Source organism: Solanum pennellii, chromosome 12, assembly GCF_001406875.1.
Source record: "Solanum pennellii chromosome 12, SPENNV200".
Lineage (NCBI taxonomy): Eukaryota > Viridiplantae > Streptophyta > Magnoliopsida > Solanales > Solanaceae > Solanum > Solanum pennellii.
In genome coordinates this window covers 3,580,118-3,597,762 of record NC_028648.1, presented here as the reverse complement: position 1 = coordinate 3,597,762, position 17,645 = coordinate 3,580,118, and the positions used below count along the sequence as shown (strand labels likewise).

General features: G+C 31.6%; 1 protein-coding gene across 8 annotated transcripts; it reads right to left on the bottom strand.

The window, feature by feature from the left end:
* Positions 1-5,098: 5,098 nt before the first annotated feature.
* Positions 5,099-16,360, bottom strand: LOC107005165 (formin-like protein 18). Of its 8 annotated transcripts, XM_015203681.2 has the most exons (19): positions 16,090-16,354; positions 14,523-15,223; positions 13,579-13,794; positions 13,079-13,487; positions 11,212-12,583; positions 10,989-11,115; positions 9,818-9,889; positions 8,949-9,047; positions 8,809-8,850; positions 8,621-8,701; positions 8,483-8,533; positions 8,290-8,371; positions 7,864-7,958; positions 7,386-7,457; positions 7,185-7,301; positions 6,939-7,007; positions 6,772-6,838; positions 5,495-6,437; positions 5,099-5,401 (listed from the first exon to the last, which is right to left on the bottom strand). In XM_015203681.2, exons 1-18 carry the CDS (start codon positions 16,163-16,165, stop codon positions 6,292-6,294), a joined length of 3,894 nt encoding a protein of 1,297 aa, XP_015059167.1. In that variant the 5' UTR covers positions 16,166-16,354; the 3' UTR covers positions 5,099-5,401; positions 5,495-6,291. The 8 variants fall into 8 exon arrangements, with proteins under 8 accessions (XP_015059167.1, XP_027769464.1, XP_027769463.1 ...); XM_027913663.1 differs by lacking the exon at positions 5,099-5,401 and having other exon boundaries at positions 6,365-6,437; positions 6,939-7,038; positions 16,090-16,355; XM_027913662.1 differs by lacking the exon at positions 5,099-5,401 and having other exon boundaries at positions 6,367-6,437; positions 6,914-7,007; positions 16,090-16,356.
* Between the last annotated feature and the right edge of the window lie 1,285 nt (positions 16,361-17,645).

Sequence of the window (17,645 nt, the reverse complement as noted above, 5' to 3'; positions counted from 1 at the left end):
TCCAATTGGACACATGTGGCTACGCCAATGATTTCATATATAAATAAAAAATTAATAGATAATTTTTTAATGAAGAAAGTTTGTTGGAACAATTAATATATTTAATGATGCATATAACTCACAAGCTGTTTTTGCTCAAGTGGAAACTTCAATAAACTATATATGTCACTTTAGAAAAATTTATAATCATTGATGATATGGACTGTTCAACTTTTTCAAATCATAATCAAATTATTTTGTTCTATTATTCGAAAAATATTTATAAATGTGATATATATTTTGTGAAACGATATGCCGTTTTAGATTAATTCTTTGTTATAATCGCTTTTAAGTCTTTTTCATTAAAAAAGAATAAGTAATATATCTAACTAATGAATAAGATTTTATAATCGTTCATAATCGCTAAATATAGAGAATGTTCTTAAAATAATCTCATAATTTTTATGAAAAAAACAAATAAAACTATACAAACTTAAAAAGAACAATATTTTTTCTTTACTATGTGGAACGAGAGTGGTTGATTCCAAAGTCAAAAAAATATTATTCATGAAACAATTTAAATTTTGATAATAATCTACTTTTACTTAATATAAATTTAAATTAATTATTTTAATATTAAATATTATATTTAAACTAATTCATCCGATATTAAATACCTAAAATTATTGAGAATGCTAATGCAATAAAAAGACAGAGTAGCTACAAAATCCTATTTTATATTGTCTTATATATACCGACCTATCGACAATATTATATGTAACAAATATATGTATTCATCTCTTCCAAGAAGATAAGGGTGTGAGACAAAATAATCGAACTTTCTCCGTTTATTTTTATTTGTTTATTAATTAATCTATTATATATTTTTTCTGTTTATTATTATTTCTTATAATTTTTATTTTTAGAATCAAATAACAAGAATTTTGATTAACACTTTAAAATATATAGTTTCATTATATTGATATGTAAAAAGTTTTAATTTATATAATTTTTCATATAGTTTTTAAATATTTTATTTTTTTTGTATAAAATATCAAATTAGTGTAATATAATTTAACTTTAAAAATTAATCAAATTGACTTTAAAAAACATAGCGTGACAAATAAAAATGAACAGAAGGGAAGTATTGGAAAAATAGTTATGAATACAATATACTTTATCATATTAACTTTATTAATTTGTATTTAGCATTAATTCTTAAAAAAATATTTGGAGAGTAGTGTTTAATGTTATGCATAAAACATAAAAAATAACAATTATATTTTCTTAATATTAAATATTTATTTTAAGAATAACTAATCAGTAAAATGAACGGAGAAAGTATATATTTTTTTTCTGTAATTTTTATTTTAAAAATTAAGTATTAAATTAAGACATATTTTCATTTTGTAACCAAACAAATGTTACATCTAATCAAGTAAAAATATGAATGTTATCGAAATAATAAGTGTAGTATTATATTTGACGAAGTAAACTTTTGTTAATTTGTTATATGAGTGATAAATTTAAATATTTTAATATATTGCTCAAATTTATATCATAATTCTTAAAAGCGTAGTATTATATTTGATAGAAGTAAACTTTTGTTAATTTGTTCTATGAGTGATAAAGCTAAATATTTTTATATATTGCTTAAATTTATATCATAATTTTTAAAAGTGTAGTATTATATTTAATTTGTTAATTTATTATCTGAGTGATATATTTAAATATTTTTATATATTGCTCAAAGTTATATCATAATTTTTAAAAGTGTAGTATTATATTTGACGAAGTAAACTTTTATTAATTTGTTATATGAGTAATATATCTAAATATTTTTATATATTACTTAAATTTATATTATAATTCTTAAATTATATGACAATAAATTTATCAGTTACGTTATATCAAATACTATTTTTATCTTTTACCGACTTTTTCTGCCATGTGAATCCAACAATCTATAAATTAGTCACAGGAAGCTGTTCCCTTGGATTTATTTATTTATATATAAAAAATAAAAAAGTTGTCTTAGTCCTTTCCACCGACACTTGCTATTTACAATTATGTTTTATATATAATTATAAGGATATTAAATTATAAAATTCTATATTATTAATTTTCACCTACATTAGACATATTATATGTTAATATTATATAATATATATTAATGTATGTACTACTTCTGGTCGTTTGAACCTCAAAGTATTGTTTTTTAATTGTCAATAATAGAGTACTTTAATATCTGACCCCATATGTGAATTTTTATTTATTTCCCATCTTATTTATGTAAAAAAAAAGTACATCTTTTCGATACACTAAGATCTTTTTGTAATATCGTCATTTATTTAATATATTTTTCTTAAGAAGATATTATTATACATTAAAAATAAAGGTAAAAGACAGAAATTAAGTATTTTTAAGATAAAATTACCATTTGTCTCTTATAAATTTATAATGACAAAAATTTCTCAAATGATGCAATAATATAAGTGCTGATACATTAATTTGACATGCGAGATACATTAATTGTTAAGTAAGATAGATTACATTTTATACATGATACACTAATTTGAAGTATATTTTAGACACGATACATTAATTTGATGCGCGAGATACATTAATTTGATGCACGTGATACATTAATTTGATATGCAAGATACATTAATTTGATGCATGAGATACATTAATTTGATGCACGAGATACATTAATTTGATGTGCCGATACATTAATTTGATGTGTGAAAATAAGAGATTTTGGGAATTTATAAAACTAATAGAGAATAATGGTAATAAGAGAACTTAAAGATGGAATTTCTGTCATTTATCCTAAAAAAAATTAATGTTATATAAAACTTGATCGATATAATAATCATATATTATTATAAGTGGGAAGCTCCAAAGTAGAAAAGTTGAATTACAATTTTACCCTTATGCTAAATTCAAATGTTATTAAATAAATAATTAATTAAATAGTAAATAGTAGAATTTCTATAATATTTTTATTTAATTGGTATACACATGTGAGTAAATTAAATAGAACAAAAATTAAAAATAAGAGTTATCCCTTTGAATAGATACATGTATGTGTTTCATCTTCCAAATTAATTTATATTTTTAATTAATATTTGTCTTTAATTTGTAATAATACTTGACCTTTCAACTTTGTAAGTGAATCTTCATATTCCAAAACTATATTTTTTCCCTATAAATACAAATCTTTCTATGAAAATTTTCTAATAGTATTTTCATAGAAAGATTTATACGTGATACAATTTTTGTGTGTGGAAGACTAGAGAAGCTTTAATCAAGTGAAGAAAATTTCAAGGCAAAGAAGATTTCTGTGAAGATTACAAGGCGTAATGTGATTATAGGGATGAATAACACTTCAATTACTAGAATATCGGAGTTTGATGCATTTGTTTTTGTAATTTGCCGAGATTAGAACTATGATAAGACCCCTCCATTTATGTAGTTGAATGTCGCTTTCGTAAACTTTTAACTTTTTTTTATGGTCAAAGGTTGAATGTTTATTAATATAGCTTTTTTTCAATTTGCATTATCAATAAAAAACAGGGAAAGGAATGTCTTAAAAATAGGGAAAGGAATGTCTTCAATTTACATTATCAATTTGCATTTTTGTTGGTAGCCTTATGCTAAACTTGCTCCCATATTTGATTTTTTTTTTGTATTTGTAATTTTATTTTAAGAATGTATTTGATTAAATGGTGTATTTTCGTATAAATTTTTTAATACTTAGTCATAATGATTTTCCATTACAGATTTAGTATATTTGAATTCTTTTATATATTTTATTCTTAGATTACAGTTTTGTTTACACAGTACATTTAAATTTTATAAATTGTTTAATAAATTAAATATTAATATTAAATAGTAAATAGTAAATCATCATATTAGCATACATAACTTACCATCAACTTGTAAATGTATGTGACTCTCACTAATTATATTCATTATGTTCATTACTCTCATTAGTCATTTCTCATCGATAATCTCAAATGGATTAATATTTATTTATGACAACTCTTTGTATTTCTCAATGTTATCCAATAATAAATAGTGACATTTCACACAATAATATATAAACTTAAACCAATTGAAAAAAAATGAGAAAATCTCTATGCTCTCTTTTCTCGTCTCTTTTTATTTATTTAGTTAACATTTATATTTCTTGCTTGTTGTTATTGTACAACGTACTTTCTATTGTTGTGTTATTATTATTGATAATTTACTATGGCCTGTTGCTTTGTATACATTAACCTATCATGTTGTATTTTAATATCTCCATTGGAATATCGAATTTGTGTGATAGTTATTTTTACTTTATGCACTTTTAGTCAATTTTATAATTAAAGATATAATATTTTTACTAGGAAGATATATGTAATTTCTACCGAAACAATGATAAATTTTACGATACAAAATTTATATGAAGTATCTTGGGATAAACGTGCAACGCACGTTCCTAAATCTAGTATATATATAAACTTGATTAGTTATAGAAAAATCTGACTGTGTTTACCATCGAAGCTCCTCAATTCTCTTCCAAATTTGAGACAGCAATATAGGAACAAGCTAAACTCAGCTTACTGTTGTATTTGTAGTAGACATAATGGTAAAAGAAACACTGAAGTATACATTATTTTTGTTTTTCGAATTTTATATATGAATTATCAGGTGTTTATATTTCTCACTTGAATTATCATTTATTATTTAGGAAGATAGTTTGATATACCCCTCAACTTTGTCATTTGGAGTTGATATGTCCCTCGTTATGAAAGTAGCTCATATATACCCTTATCGTTATCGTTACAAAATGAGCTCATATATATCCTTCATTTAATAGGAGTGAAAAAATTAGTTTTAAATTTATATATTTAACCTTTATTTTTAAAAGGAACCATTTAGGAATATATATGATCCTTCTAGCAAAGTTCAAATTATATTTTAATCTTTTTTCATAAGTTTATTTTTTTTTTTACCTTTTTGAATATCATTTATTTGAGTTTTTTATACTAATTTTATTTAATATATAAGTGACACAACTACAAATATATGGATTGCTATAATATTATTAAATATATATAGAAAGGTATGGTGGTAAAAAATAATTAATAAATTAATTGAATCGAGAGTAGAAACACAAAACACAAATAGTTCAAACACAACTAATATAGCAGAAAATTGTTTAAATAGAAGCATATGTCATCTCTTCACTTTTTCACACACCTTAGAAGCAGAGGCCAAGCTAGAATCGCGGAAGGGGCTCATCCGAACATGTTTCGATAAAAGTGTATTGTATATATATATACATTGTATATAATGATGACTGACGACCTTCTTACTGAAAATCCTACCTCCGTCATTGTCTGAAAGTTATACTAACTTCCAAGACATTCTGCAGAAACATTGGAAACAATTATTCTAACAAAGAAAGTGTTAAAAAAGGTCAGTTGGAACAAATAAAAAGGAGCATCAACAGAAAGGTTACCTGTTAGAGAACTGTACAGTGTGCATTGCAAACGAAGTGAGCATTGTCCAAGACCATGTAAGGAGATAACGGTTCACTCACTGATCAACAATACGAGAAAATCAAATAGAGACGTAACATCATTTACCAGTTCACTGCTCACCATCAAGAACTGATTTCTTACTCCCCAAATCTTCAAAGCTTGGGAAGCTTTGCTACGATATGCAACAGCTTCCGATATAGTTCTGGAACGAGTGAAAAAGCTCAGAGAGCTTGCTTCAGTCCATTGAGAGCTTTGTGATGTCTGCATACATGTCAGTGATGTCATTCTGCTGGAGTACATGCTGATTGATATGTTGATATATGACTACATTTGTTCATTTTAAAAATAAAATCCACTGTGTCTAGCTCGGGGAGACTTTGTGGATTACCATCCCACCCCTCTATCCTTCTCAACTTAAATACTAGTCTTTGGCTCCCCCGCAAGACTCGAACTCATGATGTACATACGCCTACTACAAAACTCGCGTTGTACTATCTTTACCGTTGAACCAAAGCCTAAGGCTGATAAATGAGGACAGCTTTTGTTTATGATAACTGAGAAATCCGCTGTCTCCAGCTCTGAAACTTGGTCGATTACTGGCCCGTCCTTCTATCCTTCTCAACTTAAATACTAAATTTGGCTCCTCAGTGTGTTCGAGACACGTGATGTATGCCTAGCACACATGTCACATAGTACTAGCTTTAACGTTGAACCAAATCCCCGGGCTGCATATATATGATCAGATTATTTCACACTATACTGAATGATCAAAATTTCAAGTCTTCTTATGATTTGAAGCACTTGTACTCTGTTTCTCCTTAGCTTCCTTCTCTGCTTTCTTTCTCTCAAACTCCAGCTGCTTGCTATTTTCATCTAAGGCTTGATTGAACATTCTTTGGAAGCTCATTAACGTCGAGACAACTAGGAGAAAAAAGTACAATAGAGGTAAGCTGAAGATCATCTCATTCTAAAGAAGAATTGTTTTAATAACCACAACTTAGAGGATAATTTTAACAACACAAAAAGAACTCCAGAAAAGAATCAGATAGATGTATGAAAGTTGTCGAACATCTGAAGTGAGTGCGCAGAACAAAAAGTGTAGCAAGGAAGAAGAGGAAAATGACCTTTTGAGTAAAATAGCAAAGATAAGTGAATTTTCGATACAAAAGAAAGAAAAGTGTCTTTGATCACCTATTTCTTGTAGTTCAGTGACCATTTTAGTAATAAACTCTTGGTTGCCTTGATTAAATATTACCTTGTTCAAATGGACAACGAGCAGGGTCTTCTCCAAAATATATAATCAGCGAATCCACATTTTTACCCTGTCACATGCAGCAGAAAAGTCACCAGACAAGGAATATGTCAATATCGTCGAAGTACTGTAAGGCCAAAAATACCTGTGACATAAAAGGACAGACATACCACATCAGAAAAAAGTTGAGCCAAGGAACTGACTTGACCTTCAGCACAGCTAAGAAACTCCGTCAGAGCCTGGGAAGTAGAAGATACACAAACTAATGTTCTACAATTCGATGGGTTCCAAGAAGAAAATATTAGAGTTTGTCAGCGTGTTGGAACAAGAAAGTGATTAGATAACTAAAACGATCATGAATGGCCTGATATGTAACAGAATCAGTATATTTTTGGATTAGTTAGCAGATAGATTACCTTACAGAAATTCTCAGACATAGGTCCATCATTTTCTGACATGGACAGCTCGTCTACAACTTTCTCCATTCCTTTGGTAATAGCTTGCATTTCCTCTGCCAAATATTTCAGTTGTATCTGAACAGAAGTGGTATTAACTCAGTATTTCCATCCACGTCTCTAATAATTAACTATGCCATCAGCCGGTTCAAGTAAAGATACCTTCAATGCGGGTTCCAAGCTGGAAAGATCTTTAGAAAAATCAAGTAGTTCAGGCAATTTGTCCGTAAGGATCTGGCGGAAAAAAAAATCATGAACTATTCTGCAAAATATGATTGTCACTAGCACAAGGAAAAGTTACTTCACATGCATTTTGTCAAAGATAAAACCTTCAGTTTTTTTCATCTTTTTATTTTCCCTCTGATAGGTAGATAAGACCTTAAATTATCATGCTGCATAGCCATCTTAAAGAAACCTTGATTGTCAAGAAGAATTGTGCTTGCTAAGATCAAGTGTTAGAGGAAAAGTGATATCAACAAGATGAAAAATCTGGCATTAAACATCATATCTACACACCAAATGCATGAGAGTGATCTTATTATGATCTTGTCAAGCATATAACCTCGTTATTCTGATATCGTTAAGCATATAACCCCATTTTATGATCTCGTCAAGCTATTTTCCGAGTGAAGATCCTTACCTTGCAAAGATAATGCATGAGAGTCATCTTATTGCTCCATGAACGTGTGTCCGTTAGTTTAAGGAGGCTATCCAACTTGAACCCAGCAGCAGACCCTATATCGGTAGCATCAAGACAACAATAATTGCTCAAAGAAAACACCAAATGGATAAGAATAGCATTCCATGAATCAAACACACAATGAATATTTCTATGACTAGACAAGCATTAAGTGTTACGAAATCAATGATTTTTTTAATCTTTGTATTGATATGCTAAAGTTGACAAGTAAAAATATGTAGTTGACAAGTAAAAGTGAACATAAGGAGTATAATTCTGCAATTCTACTTCCCGGTTTGACATCCTTTATCACTTGTAAATCAAATGAAAGAAGAAGGCAATAAGACATAAAGAAAATATGCTTCTAAGAAACAAATATTAACCCACCTCTTGCAGTTCCTTGGTTGAGAGCATTTCCCAAATACAAAATTGTCTGCAAAACCCCTTTCAATTTCGATGAACCTCTGATCTGCTTAGGACATTGAAACGACACGGGATAGACAAGGATGTAAGTAGACATTTGAGTGTAAGACAAGATTGATCAATAAGGGAGACAAAGAAACAGAAGTAAAATATTTGCCTGATCAGTTGCTGAATTCACAATATTCAGATTGTTCCTTAGCTCAGAAATCTGACAACATTGAAAAGAAAAAAACACCTTCAGCAAGATGAAACCCCACACTTAAAAATGCAGGCAGCAGATGCACTGTCCTCTCACCTGGGAATGAAACTGAATCGTAAATGAGAAAACTCGTAGCTTGGACTCTATTCGTGGGACTTGCATAAGTTCTAACATAAACTGTTACAGAGCCATAGAAATATTATGTCAACTACAGGAAAAAGTCCCTGAAAGAGAAACTGGTATCAAGAATCAAGATAAGGTTATTTAGAATGGCACTGACACACCTGTTCACATCTACCCAACTTCTCTTTTTCTCCTTTATAACCCTGCAACAGAAACGTTAGATAAATGAGTTGTCAACAACATTTCGATATGGATTGAGTAATATATCTTATTACATTTCTTTTCTGGAAGCATTTCATACCTTGAGTACTTCGATTTCCTCTTTTGTTGGGCAAAACTTAATCAGGTTCTCCACCTGATCAATATCTAATGCTGAATCTTCCAAAGAAAGCACTGAAGTCTATCACAAATATTAAAGTGGAATAAGACAACAACAGAGCCAGCATTCAATTTTCAACAGGTTACACAGTAAAGCTTAGTTCAACATATAGAAGGATTAACAGAAATCAATGAGAAGCTACATAGATTAATACACTAGGAACAATGATGAAAGGAAGACTATCATCAGTAATAAGGAGCATCAAAAGTGAAAATAAATTAAAGAGTTAAAGGTCAAACACACACCTGAAGTATCACGTTTTTGCGACTTTTCTACCTGAACTACTAAGTGTTCACTTTTTCTACCTAAACTATCACCAACTATATATTAAAGACACGTGTACTATCAGTTGTTCCTTTTCTTATTTGTTCGATCACCATAGTTAAGATAGGAAAAGGGAACAAATGATAGTTTAGGTGTGCTGTGATAAGTAGTTGGTGACATTTCAAGACTACAGGTAGGAAAAATGAACACCTGATAGTTCAAGTAGGAAACTCGCAAAAACGTGATACCTCAGGTGTATTTTGAACATTTTCTCTAAATTAAATGCATTTAACTATAAAATGATACAGAAGCGACTCCAAGTTGATTGAGACTTAAAATGGTAAAAGAATAATTGGGCAAATATCACCAATCTTATTGAAGCCATGGAGAAGGAAATATTAATCATTCAAATATGCACAGATAAATACAAACATAAGGTTCATGAAGCTTTACTGGGGGAAATTTACTACACCAATCAAGCTGTGCCAAAATAATATATCCAACATATGCAGATGAATTTTGCTTACCAGCATGTCGTGCAGTGGTATCTTCACCTTAGAAAGCATAATTTCACAATTATAAGCCCGTCTATGATCAACCTACAGAAAATTAAAAAGGATTAAGATAAATAATCTTCTTACAATGTTGTGTTAGAGCTAGTATCACAGTTCATCTTGTCTTTCCAACTCCAGTAGCGTCGGACAGTATAATACATGTATCAGTTAAGAGGGATTTATGCAATGTTACAAATTGCTCAACAAGATTGCATTTAGATCAGTTGTTTCAAAACATTAGGAAGCAAACTTCTGAAATATAATTTATGTAACCAGCGACATGTCATTAAAAGAAAAAAAAAATCCAAATAACCAAGAAATTAAATTTATCGTAGAGCTTAGTAATTTAGAGGATCAATTAACTGTTAGTCAGAATATGAGTGATATCCTGCATTAACTTTTGTGAATGAGAATGTGCTTATCTACTAACATAAGAGGAATATATATATATCAACTAGAGATACAATCAGCGATTAGATACTAGCACATGACATGCAAAACATTACTATATACTAATAATCAGGGTATAAGTCGGTCTGTTCCTTTTTTCAATAAACTGATCACACTAACTGTCTAAGTGCCTTAAAATTTTGATGTCCTATAAAATGAAACTGCAGTTCTCTATAAGCTTAATATTTAGTTATATTCAGTAAATTTGAGAATGGTTTAAGTAAACAACAGCACAATCATCACTGAAACCATATGATTGCAAGAACTTGTCATCCTTGAAAATCCAACTAGGATTTATACTTGTGCTTGGCAGGGAGAATAGGAAGGTTTCAAGTTAATGCAACAACAGTAACTGGTATACATTTAATCTTTCAAGATGCTGACACAATAGATAGATATGATACTGCAACCATGACGTTGTACAGTACTGCTTGGTGTTACAAGCTGGTGTAACAGACGGCATGAACGAGCGAGATGCATTAGGAAGATAATCAAGTATAATAGCTTAAGAAATTTTGTTCAGAAAGTGCATAATTATATTAGTTAAGAACTTCAAGTAGCTTATCAAAAATAAATTTAAAAAATTAAGCTATTAATGTTTATGTCAAACAATGTAATGGTGCAAAGGGATTTAATAAATTTCAGGAAAACATTTTGTGCATACAAATAAAAAAAATTTAGATAGAAGAGTCACCAGCTGCACTTTCTGAATCTTCTGTCCAAATTTGGTCTTTGAATTCCCGTTCCTTCCTGAACCGACTTGGTCTAGATTTTGAACAGAGAAGAAATATACAAGTTCTGGCATATCAATCACGGATGACCTATAAAAGAGAAATGCAGAGAAGTAAATGAGACATTTTACTCTGGAAAAAAGGAGTTGACCACATGGGTGCATTAACAATATATCCAAAACCTACTTGGAGGCATAGCTACATTTTTCAATTTCAGCCCAAAAACTTCCTTGGACTGCTCTACTAATCTTTAACCAATGCAATGGCTTCAGCTTCTTTGTTGAATTGCTTCTTGAAGTCATAGTGCTAGACAACATCCGTCGGTAATTTTTGCTAGGTGGAGGAGCAATAGGAGGGGTTGGAGATGGAGAAGCAGGCATATTATTCACCTTAGGGAAAGGAACCGGAGGAGGAGGAACAGAAGGAACACTCTTTGGGAGATTGTTATTATCCTTGAGAGGTGAAACCAAGGAAGGAGGAGGTGGTGCTGCATATAACTCTGTAGGCTTAGAAGCCTGTGATGAAGGCAAAGGAGGTGGTGGAGGTGGAACTAGTTTTTCGGTTAGAGAAAAATCCTCCTTCACATGCTTCTCAGGAAGCGGTGGAGGTGGAGGTGGAGGTGGACAAGGTTTTTCAATTAGAGAAAAGCCCTCCTTCACAGGCTGCTCAAGAAGTGGAGGAGGTGGAGGTGGAGGTGGAGGCGGAGGCGGTAGCATTCCACCTTTGGAAACTAGTCTTTCATTCAAAGGTGGGGTAGGTGGAGATGGAGGTTGAGGTGGTCCACTTATTGAGGAACAATTCTTGGTGAACCCAGGGGTTGTAGGTAACAGGCATGGGGAAGAACTAGGTGTTGGTGGAGGCAGTGATGGCGGTGGTGGTGGCAATGGTGGTGATGACCCACCACTGAAAGTTAATTTTTTCTTCAAAGGTGGTATAGGAGGATCTGAAGTTTTAGGAGTTCCACACACATAAGCAGGATTCTCCTCCAACACAGGGACTAAATGTGGTAGAGGTGGTGGCGATGGTGATGTCCCATTCTTACTGACCAGCTTTTCTTCTGAATGTTTGATATTGGGGGGTATGGGGCCTGATGGAGAAGGACTTCCAGAAGGAAAAGTAGGCAAAGAAGGTTCCATTTTGGAAATTATGTCATTCTCACATGGACTTAAAAGCATCCCAAGAGGAAGCAATGATGTGTCAGGTTGAGATACTGTAGTTGCATCATCTTTCAAATATATAGAATTAGTACTTTGGTCTCTGGGAGGAGTAGGCTGCAATGGAGAAGGTACATCCAATTTATCCTTGAGTGGTGTGAGTAGTGATGGTGGCGTTGGAGCAGGAGATAGAGGCTTTCCAGTGACAATACCTTGATCCTTTGTCAGTAAAGGTGGAGGAGTAGGCGACATGAGAACATCTGTCATGAGTGGTCGGTCCTTGATTTCAGATAGAGAAGAAATTTCTTTCAGCTTACTACATTCTTTTCCATGAAGTGAAGGATGTTCCACTGTTTTGCCTTCATGAGGTGACACTGGTGGTGATGTAACAGAAGCACTAGATTCTACACTAAAACAGTAGAAGTAAGCATTGGAAAAGAGATTGATGGCTGCAACTTCAATATTTTCATCTCAGTTTTTCTTTGACATAATATATAACTACACTCAAACTTGGCCTCAACCGGAAAGTAAACACTCCAAATTTGACTATGCACATCTAGGCACCTCAACTCGTCTCCACCTTGTCAGTTGAACACTCCAACTTACAAATGATCATCTATATACCTCCAAAATCTATATGCCACATCAGCATCAAGTGTCCACGAGACACAGTGAGGACGGGTTGTGAAGTGTTTAGTAGTTAGTTGAGGTATCTCGATGTACACTCTCAAAGATGCAACACGTACTTGCCGATGATGCCAAGTTTGAGTGTTTCTTGATGTATTATGCCTTTTTTTTTCCAAAAATCTGAAATTGAGCACTAGATTTTACACTAGTGCCAATAGGGGAAGGTTATGAAAGCGAGATTAATTATTGCAAGTATGACATTTTCATCTTACCTTTTGTTTCAACAAGCTGAAACACAGCTTCTCGTTTGTTGCTACGGTATGCTTCAGAGGATGACCCAACCTGCTGCTCCAAAGTAGACTGTGCCAAGCCCTTAGTATTATTCTCTAATGCTGCAAGTTCTTGCCTCTCTTGAGGGTTCTCCAAAGTAGCTTGATCAATGAGCTTGGTAGTGGCTATTGTGTCAGGTGGAGATCCCAATTTTTCCGGGATCAAATTTGATTCAGTTATTTGTTCGAGCAAATTGCTAGCAGCATCACCCTTTTGATTTAGCCAATCGGCACTGTTAATAATTTCCTGAACTTTAGCAAATGCTTCCTCCGGAAGACCATCCTTCTTATCAAAAAAAGACAAATCAACAGGGACTACAGAAGCAGCAACATCCATGTCTGAAAAAAGAACCTTCCACCCGTGCATAATTGTGAACTGTTATGCTTCTTGATAGAGCGAACATAAAGATAACAGAAAGTGAATCTAAGGAGAAAAGTGATACCTCAGTTCTGAAGTCTTTTGGAAATTGATCCTTAGCATCCCACAATGTATCAACTTCATCACGGTTAAGTATCAGAATGTTCGACTGAATAAAAGATGTGTTAAACATGGTTCGAAACATCATTTTTTCCCGGTCATCGTGCAAGCTAATACATTCCAAGACAACATCACCTTGTATATGACAATTGATATCAATCTTGACTAATTCACATTCTTCCTGCAACAACATGATAAATGCCTTGTCATTAGTTAGTGGGACTCCAAATTAGAGGTCATACACCATAAAAGATGGAAAGAGTTGGATAGAAAGTCCATATAGATTCTGTGATTGCTCAAGAACGCCGCATATAACGGACCAAATACGACCAATTTTTACTTGAAACCCCGATATAGAAGGAATTGTTTGTAAAACTGAGGTGTCAGATCAGCAAATCAGATACTCCAATGGTCCAATGAACTCTAAATTAAGTATCTTTGTTCCATTAAATCAACAATCTTTACACATTACCGTGTAAGCTACAGCCACACATTGCTCAAGGACAAAGAATGTATAAATTACTAGTCAAAGAAAGATGTCAGAAGCTCCAGTAAATCAAATCATTAGATAGTCGATCATCGATCCACTTAAATCTTATATAACACCCCTCTGTCATCCTATCAAGAATAACACGTTTTACATCCTCACTGAATATGCATTTTATCTAAAGAATTTGACAAGTTCATCATCAGAACAATCATGATTTTTCAAAGTGAAGTTTCGCGGGAACAACTATATTTGTTAGTAAGTCTGAAGTTTATGGACAAGTTGACCCCCGTTTATGTGTCAATCCTGAAAAGCATGTCCTTGTTCAGAGAACTTAACAAAGATTCCCTTTTTTCTCAAGGATAGCAACATTCCTGAAATTGCAAAGGATAATTGAGTTTGAAGGGGCACTAATATCTAACCTGCTTGTAGTAGCGGACAACATTACTTCTCTTTTGTGTTGAGAACAAACTTTTCGGAGACCGATCAGAAACTATGAGTGGATCCTGTCCATAAATACGAAATATGGGCCGACAACCACCCTTGCCATCAAAGTTAGGCATCATCCTTATAATAATGCAAACCAGAGTGAGTGCTCTATCCAAGGGAGGCCATTGTGTGTTCAAGTTCCTTCTTGCTACATACTGTAAATATCTTAGTTGAGAAGGAATTGGATTTAGAGGTTGCATTAGATACAGAAGCTCGCGAGGAGCTTGCTTATAAATCATGTCTAAGGTCTTCTGTTCTCCATTGGAGTGTCGTCTATATATCAACAATGCAGCCGACATAAACGCCAAAACTGGCCAACCACCCCATTCACAGTGTAATAGGAGCACATTTTGCTTCCCGAGGGAGAGCCAACTTTCACTGGATCTAAGAAAATGGTTTATCATCTCCATAGAGAGCAAAGGGCATCCTTCATAATGTCGAGGGTAATCCATTATGGTCACATCATGCTTGGAAAGATCGTTTGCAATCAGGCTTTCTGACTCACCCTCCCGAAAATTGAAAGCCAAAATTGACACGTCAGGGTAATGATCCCGAAGTTGGCTAATTACTCTTGCTACATAGCCTTTATAATTTTTCTCTTCCCAAACATCAGTAGAGAAACACCTATCAAATACTGCAAATAACAACAGATGCACCTATTAGCTAAACTGTTATATGCAGCAGGCAAGTATTTCATAGTAATCTACTTCATTTCATATATGAATGAGTTCCGTCATAGTAGCTCTACCTCATACCCTACATTTCTTGTATGTTTTAAAGACGGAAAACGATATAATCTATCAAAACATTATATTTGTTAAAGCAATTTAGCACGATAGCAATACAACACAATACAACTCAATACGATACATTTGAAACAGTACATAACAATCCTCCAAACAAAGTGCCAAAATGCACAAAAGAATGATCAAATTCCGTTTCTACACTGAAGTTAGACATTAAAGTTAAAAATCCGAACAAATAAAGCAAAATTAGCACTTCATTGTCTTCAAACAAACAAATCGAAACACGATCAAACAAATCAAATTTAGTGATTAGAGAAGTACTCATCCAGCTCAATCTCAACAAAGTAAAGAGTTAATTGAGCAATAAGTCAACTGAGAGAGAGAGAAAATTCTCTAACAGATAATCACATCTACAATTCCCATTTTCCACAGCAAAAATTCGACACTCAAATAAAATCTGAACAAATAATTTATCGCCATACAACAAATCGAAATACGAACAAACAAATCAAATTCAGCAATCGGAGAAGTATTTATCCAGCTTGATCTCAACAAGCAAACAGTTAATGATCACTTCTACAGTTCCAATTTTCCACAGTAAAATTAGAAAATTCAAGTTGAAATCCGAACAAATAAAACAAAATTAACAATTTATAACTCCGAATTAATCAAATTTAGTAGTAATCATCTAGCTCGATCGCAACAACCAAACATAATTTTTTTTGAAAAAAAACGAAAAAAGGGGAAAACAAACCGTAAACTCTGTCACCGCCGATCTCAAGCAGTCCATCCGGTGGTTTCCGATAGAACAATTTCCGAAACAACGCCATTTTTAATGGTTACTGAAGAAAACAGAGCCTTCGTATAATTCCTTTTCAATTAACAAAACTTTATGCTTTATTGAATCAATTTCGATAATTTATATAAGTTTCTCCGTAAATGTGAAGAGGAAATTCGATTCGTATTGATCGATTTTTAAGTATTTTTTTTCTTCATACACAAGAAAAGGAAAAGGAGAAGCTTACAGTACAAGTTGAAGGATCAACTACTATTAACAACTTTAACTGTTTTACAAGAAAATGCACAATTTTTACCGGGAAAAATTGTCTATTTTTTATTTATTTTTTTAGAAAATCGAGAAATTAACATAAATAGCCGTGTGGGAAAATAATATATAATATTTACCTCGCTATTTTAATATTATTTCTATTGAGCTATTAATTAAGTCTTTATTGTTTCAATTATTTTTCTAATATGATATAACATTTAAAAACATATTATTGATAAGTTATTATTTTTATTCGAATTAATAATTTTCTATTTTGTTTTAAAGGAAATCGTCACTTTAAATATGTAATTTCAAAAATTATATATTGTATGAGATTATTAATTAAGTCTTTAATAGTTGAAGTATTTTTTAAGTAATATAACATCTAAAAATATATTATTGATAAGTATACTACTTTCATCTCAAATTAACAATTTTTCTAATTTTTTAAAAAAAATTGTCACTTTAAATACTTAATTTAAAATTATAATTATTTTTCACTATGAAAAATCACAAATATATGATAATTCAAACAATCTACTTTTATATTATAGTGATAAAATTATTGAACTACACTTTTTAATGAGCATGAAAATACTTTTTGCAATAGTTCAAAATGAAATCAGGGAAGTAAACTAGTACACACGAAATAACTGAATACAAGATGAAATTGTTGATTTAATTAAGTTTTAGCTACACATAAAAAATATATACAAAATTAATCATTTAGAACTCCATAATACATTAATAGAACATTATGGAAGCACTGTAATAATTTTGAAAGTCGTATATTTATGTACAATTTAAAATTAAATTGTAGGATAATGATGTGCCACAAGATTTTTGATTTGAATTTGAACATTCTAATTAAAGATGAAGCGAATTAATCTGTTATACTATGTGATGTCCTAATAAAAGTATAGAAGTATAAAACAAATAATGTCACCGTGGAAGGTTAACCGCTTGTAATATTCTTTAAAATAATTGGTATGCACATATTTTTAAATATCTACTGCTAAGGTTGTGGCCGTAGTTTCAAAGATTTTGCCACCAACATTGAATTTCACCCTGTCTCTTGGAAATCCCATCATTCAGAAGTATCAAAAAAATGCTGAAATGAACTTAAATTGTGCTGAAAAAGTAGTGTGTGTGTATATATAACGACTCACCAAAGAGAGTTGCATTTGGCATACAAAGAGTTTTGGTGTCTATTTAGTATCTCCATGAGTCAGCCTATTAATTTTCATGAGTCAGCCTTTGTT

Bases quoted from the DNA above. Each gene is read 5' to 3' on its own strand.
- LOC107005165 (XM_015203681.2), bottom strand. From the start codon at position 16,165: ATGGCGTTGTTTCGGAAATTGTTCTATCGGAAACCACCGGATGGACTG. The intron at 7,458-7,863 runs GTAAGGATCTTC...TTTTTCCGCCAG, and splicing joins TCATGCATTATCTTTGCAAG to ATCCTTACGGACAAATTGCC. The intron at 6,438-6,771 runs GTAATATTTAAT...TTTTTCTCCTAG, and splicing joins TCGTTGTCCATTTGAACAAG to TTGTCTCGACGTTAATGAGC.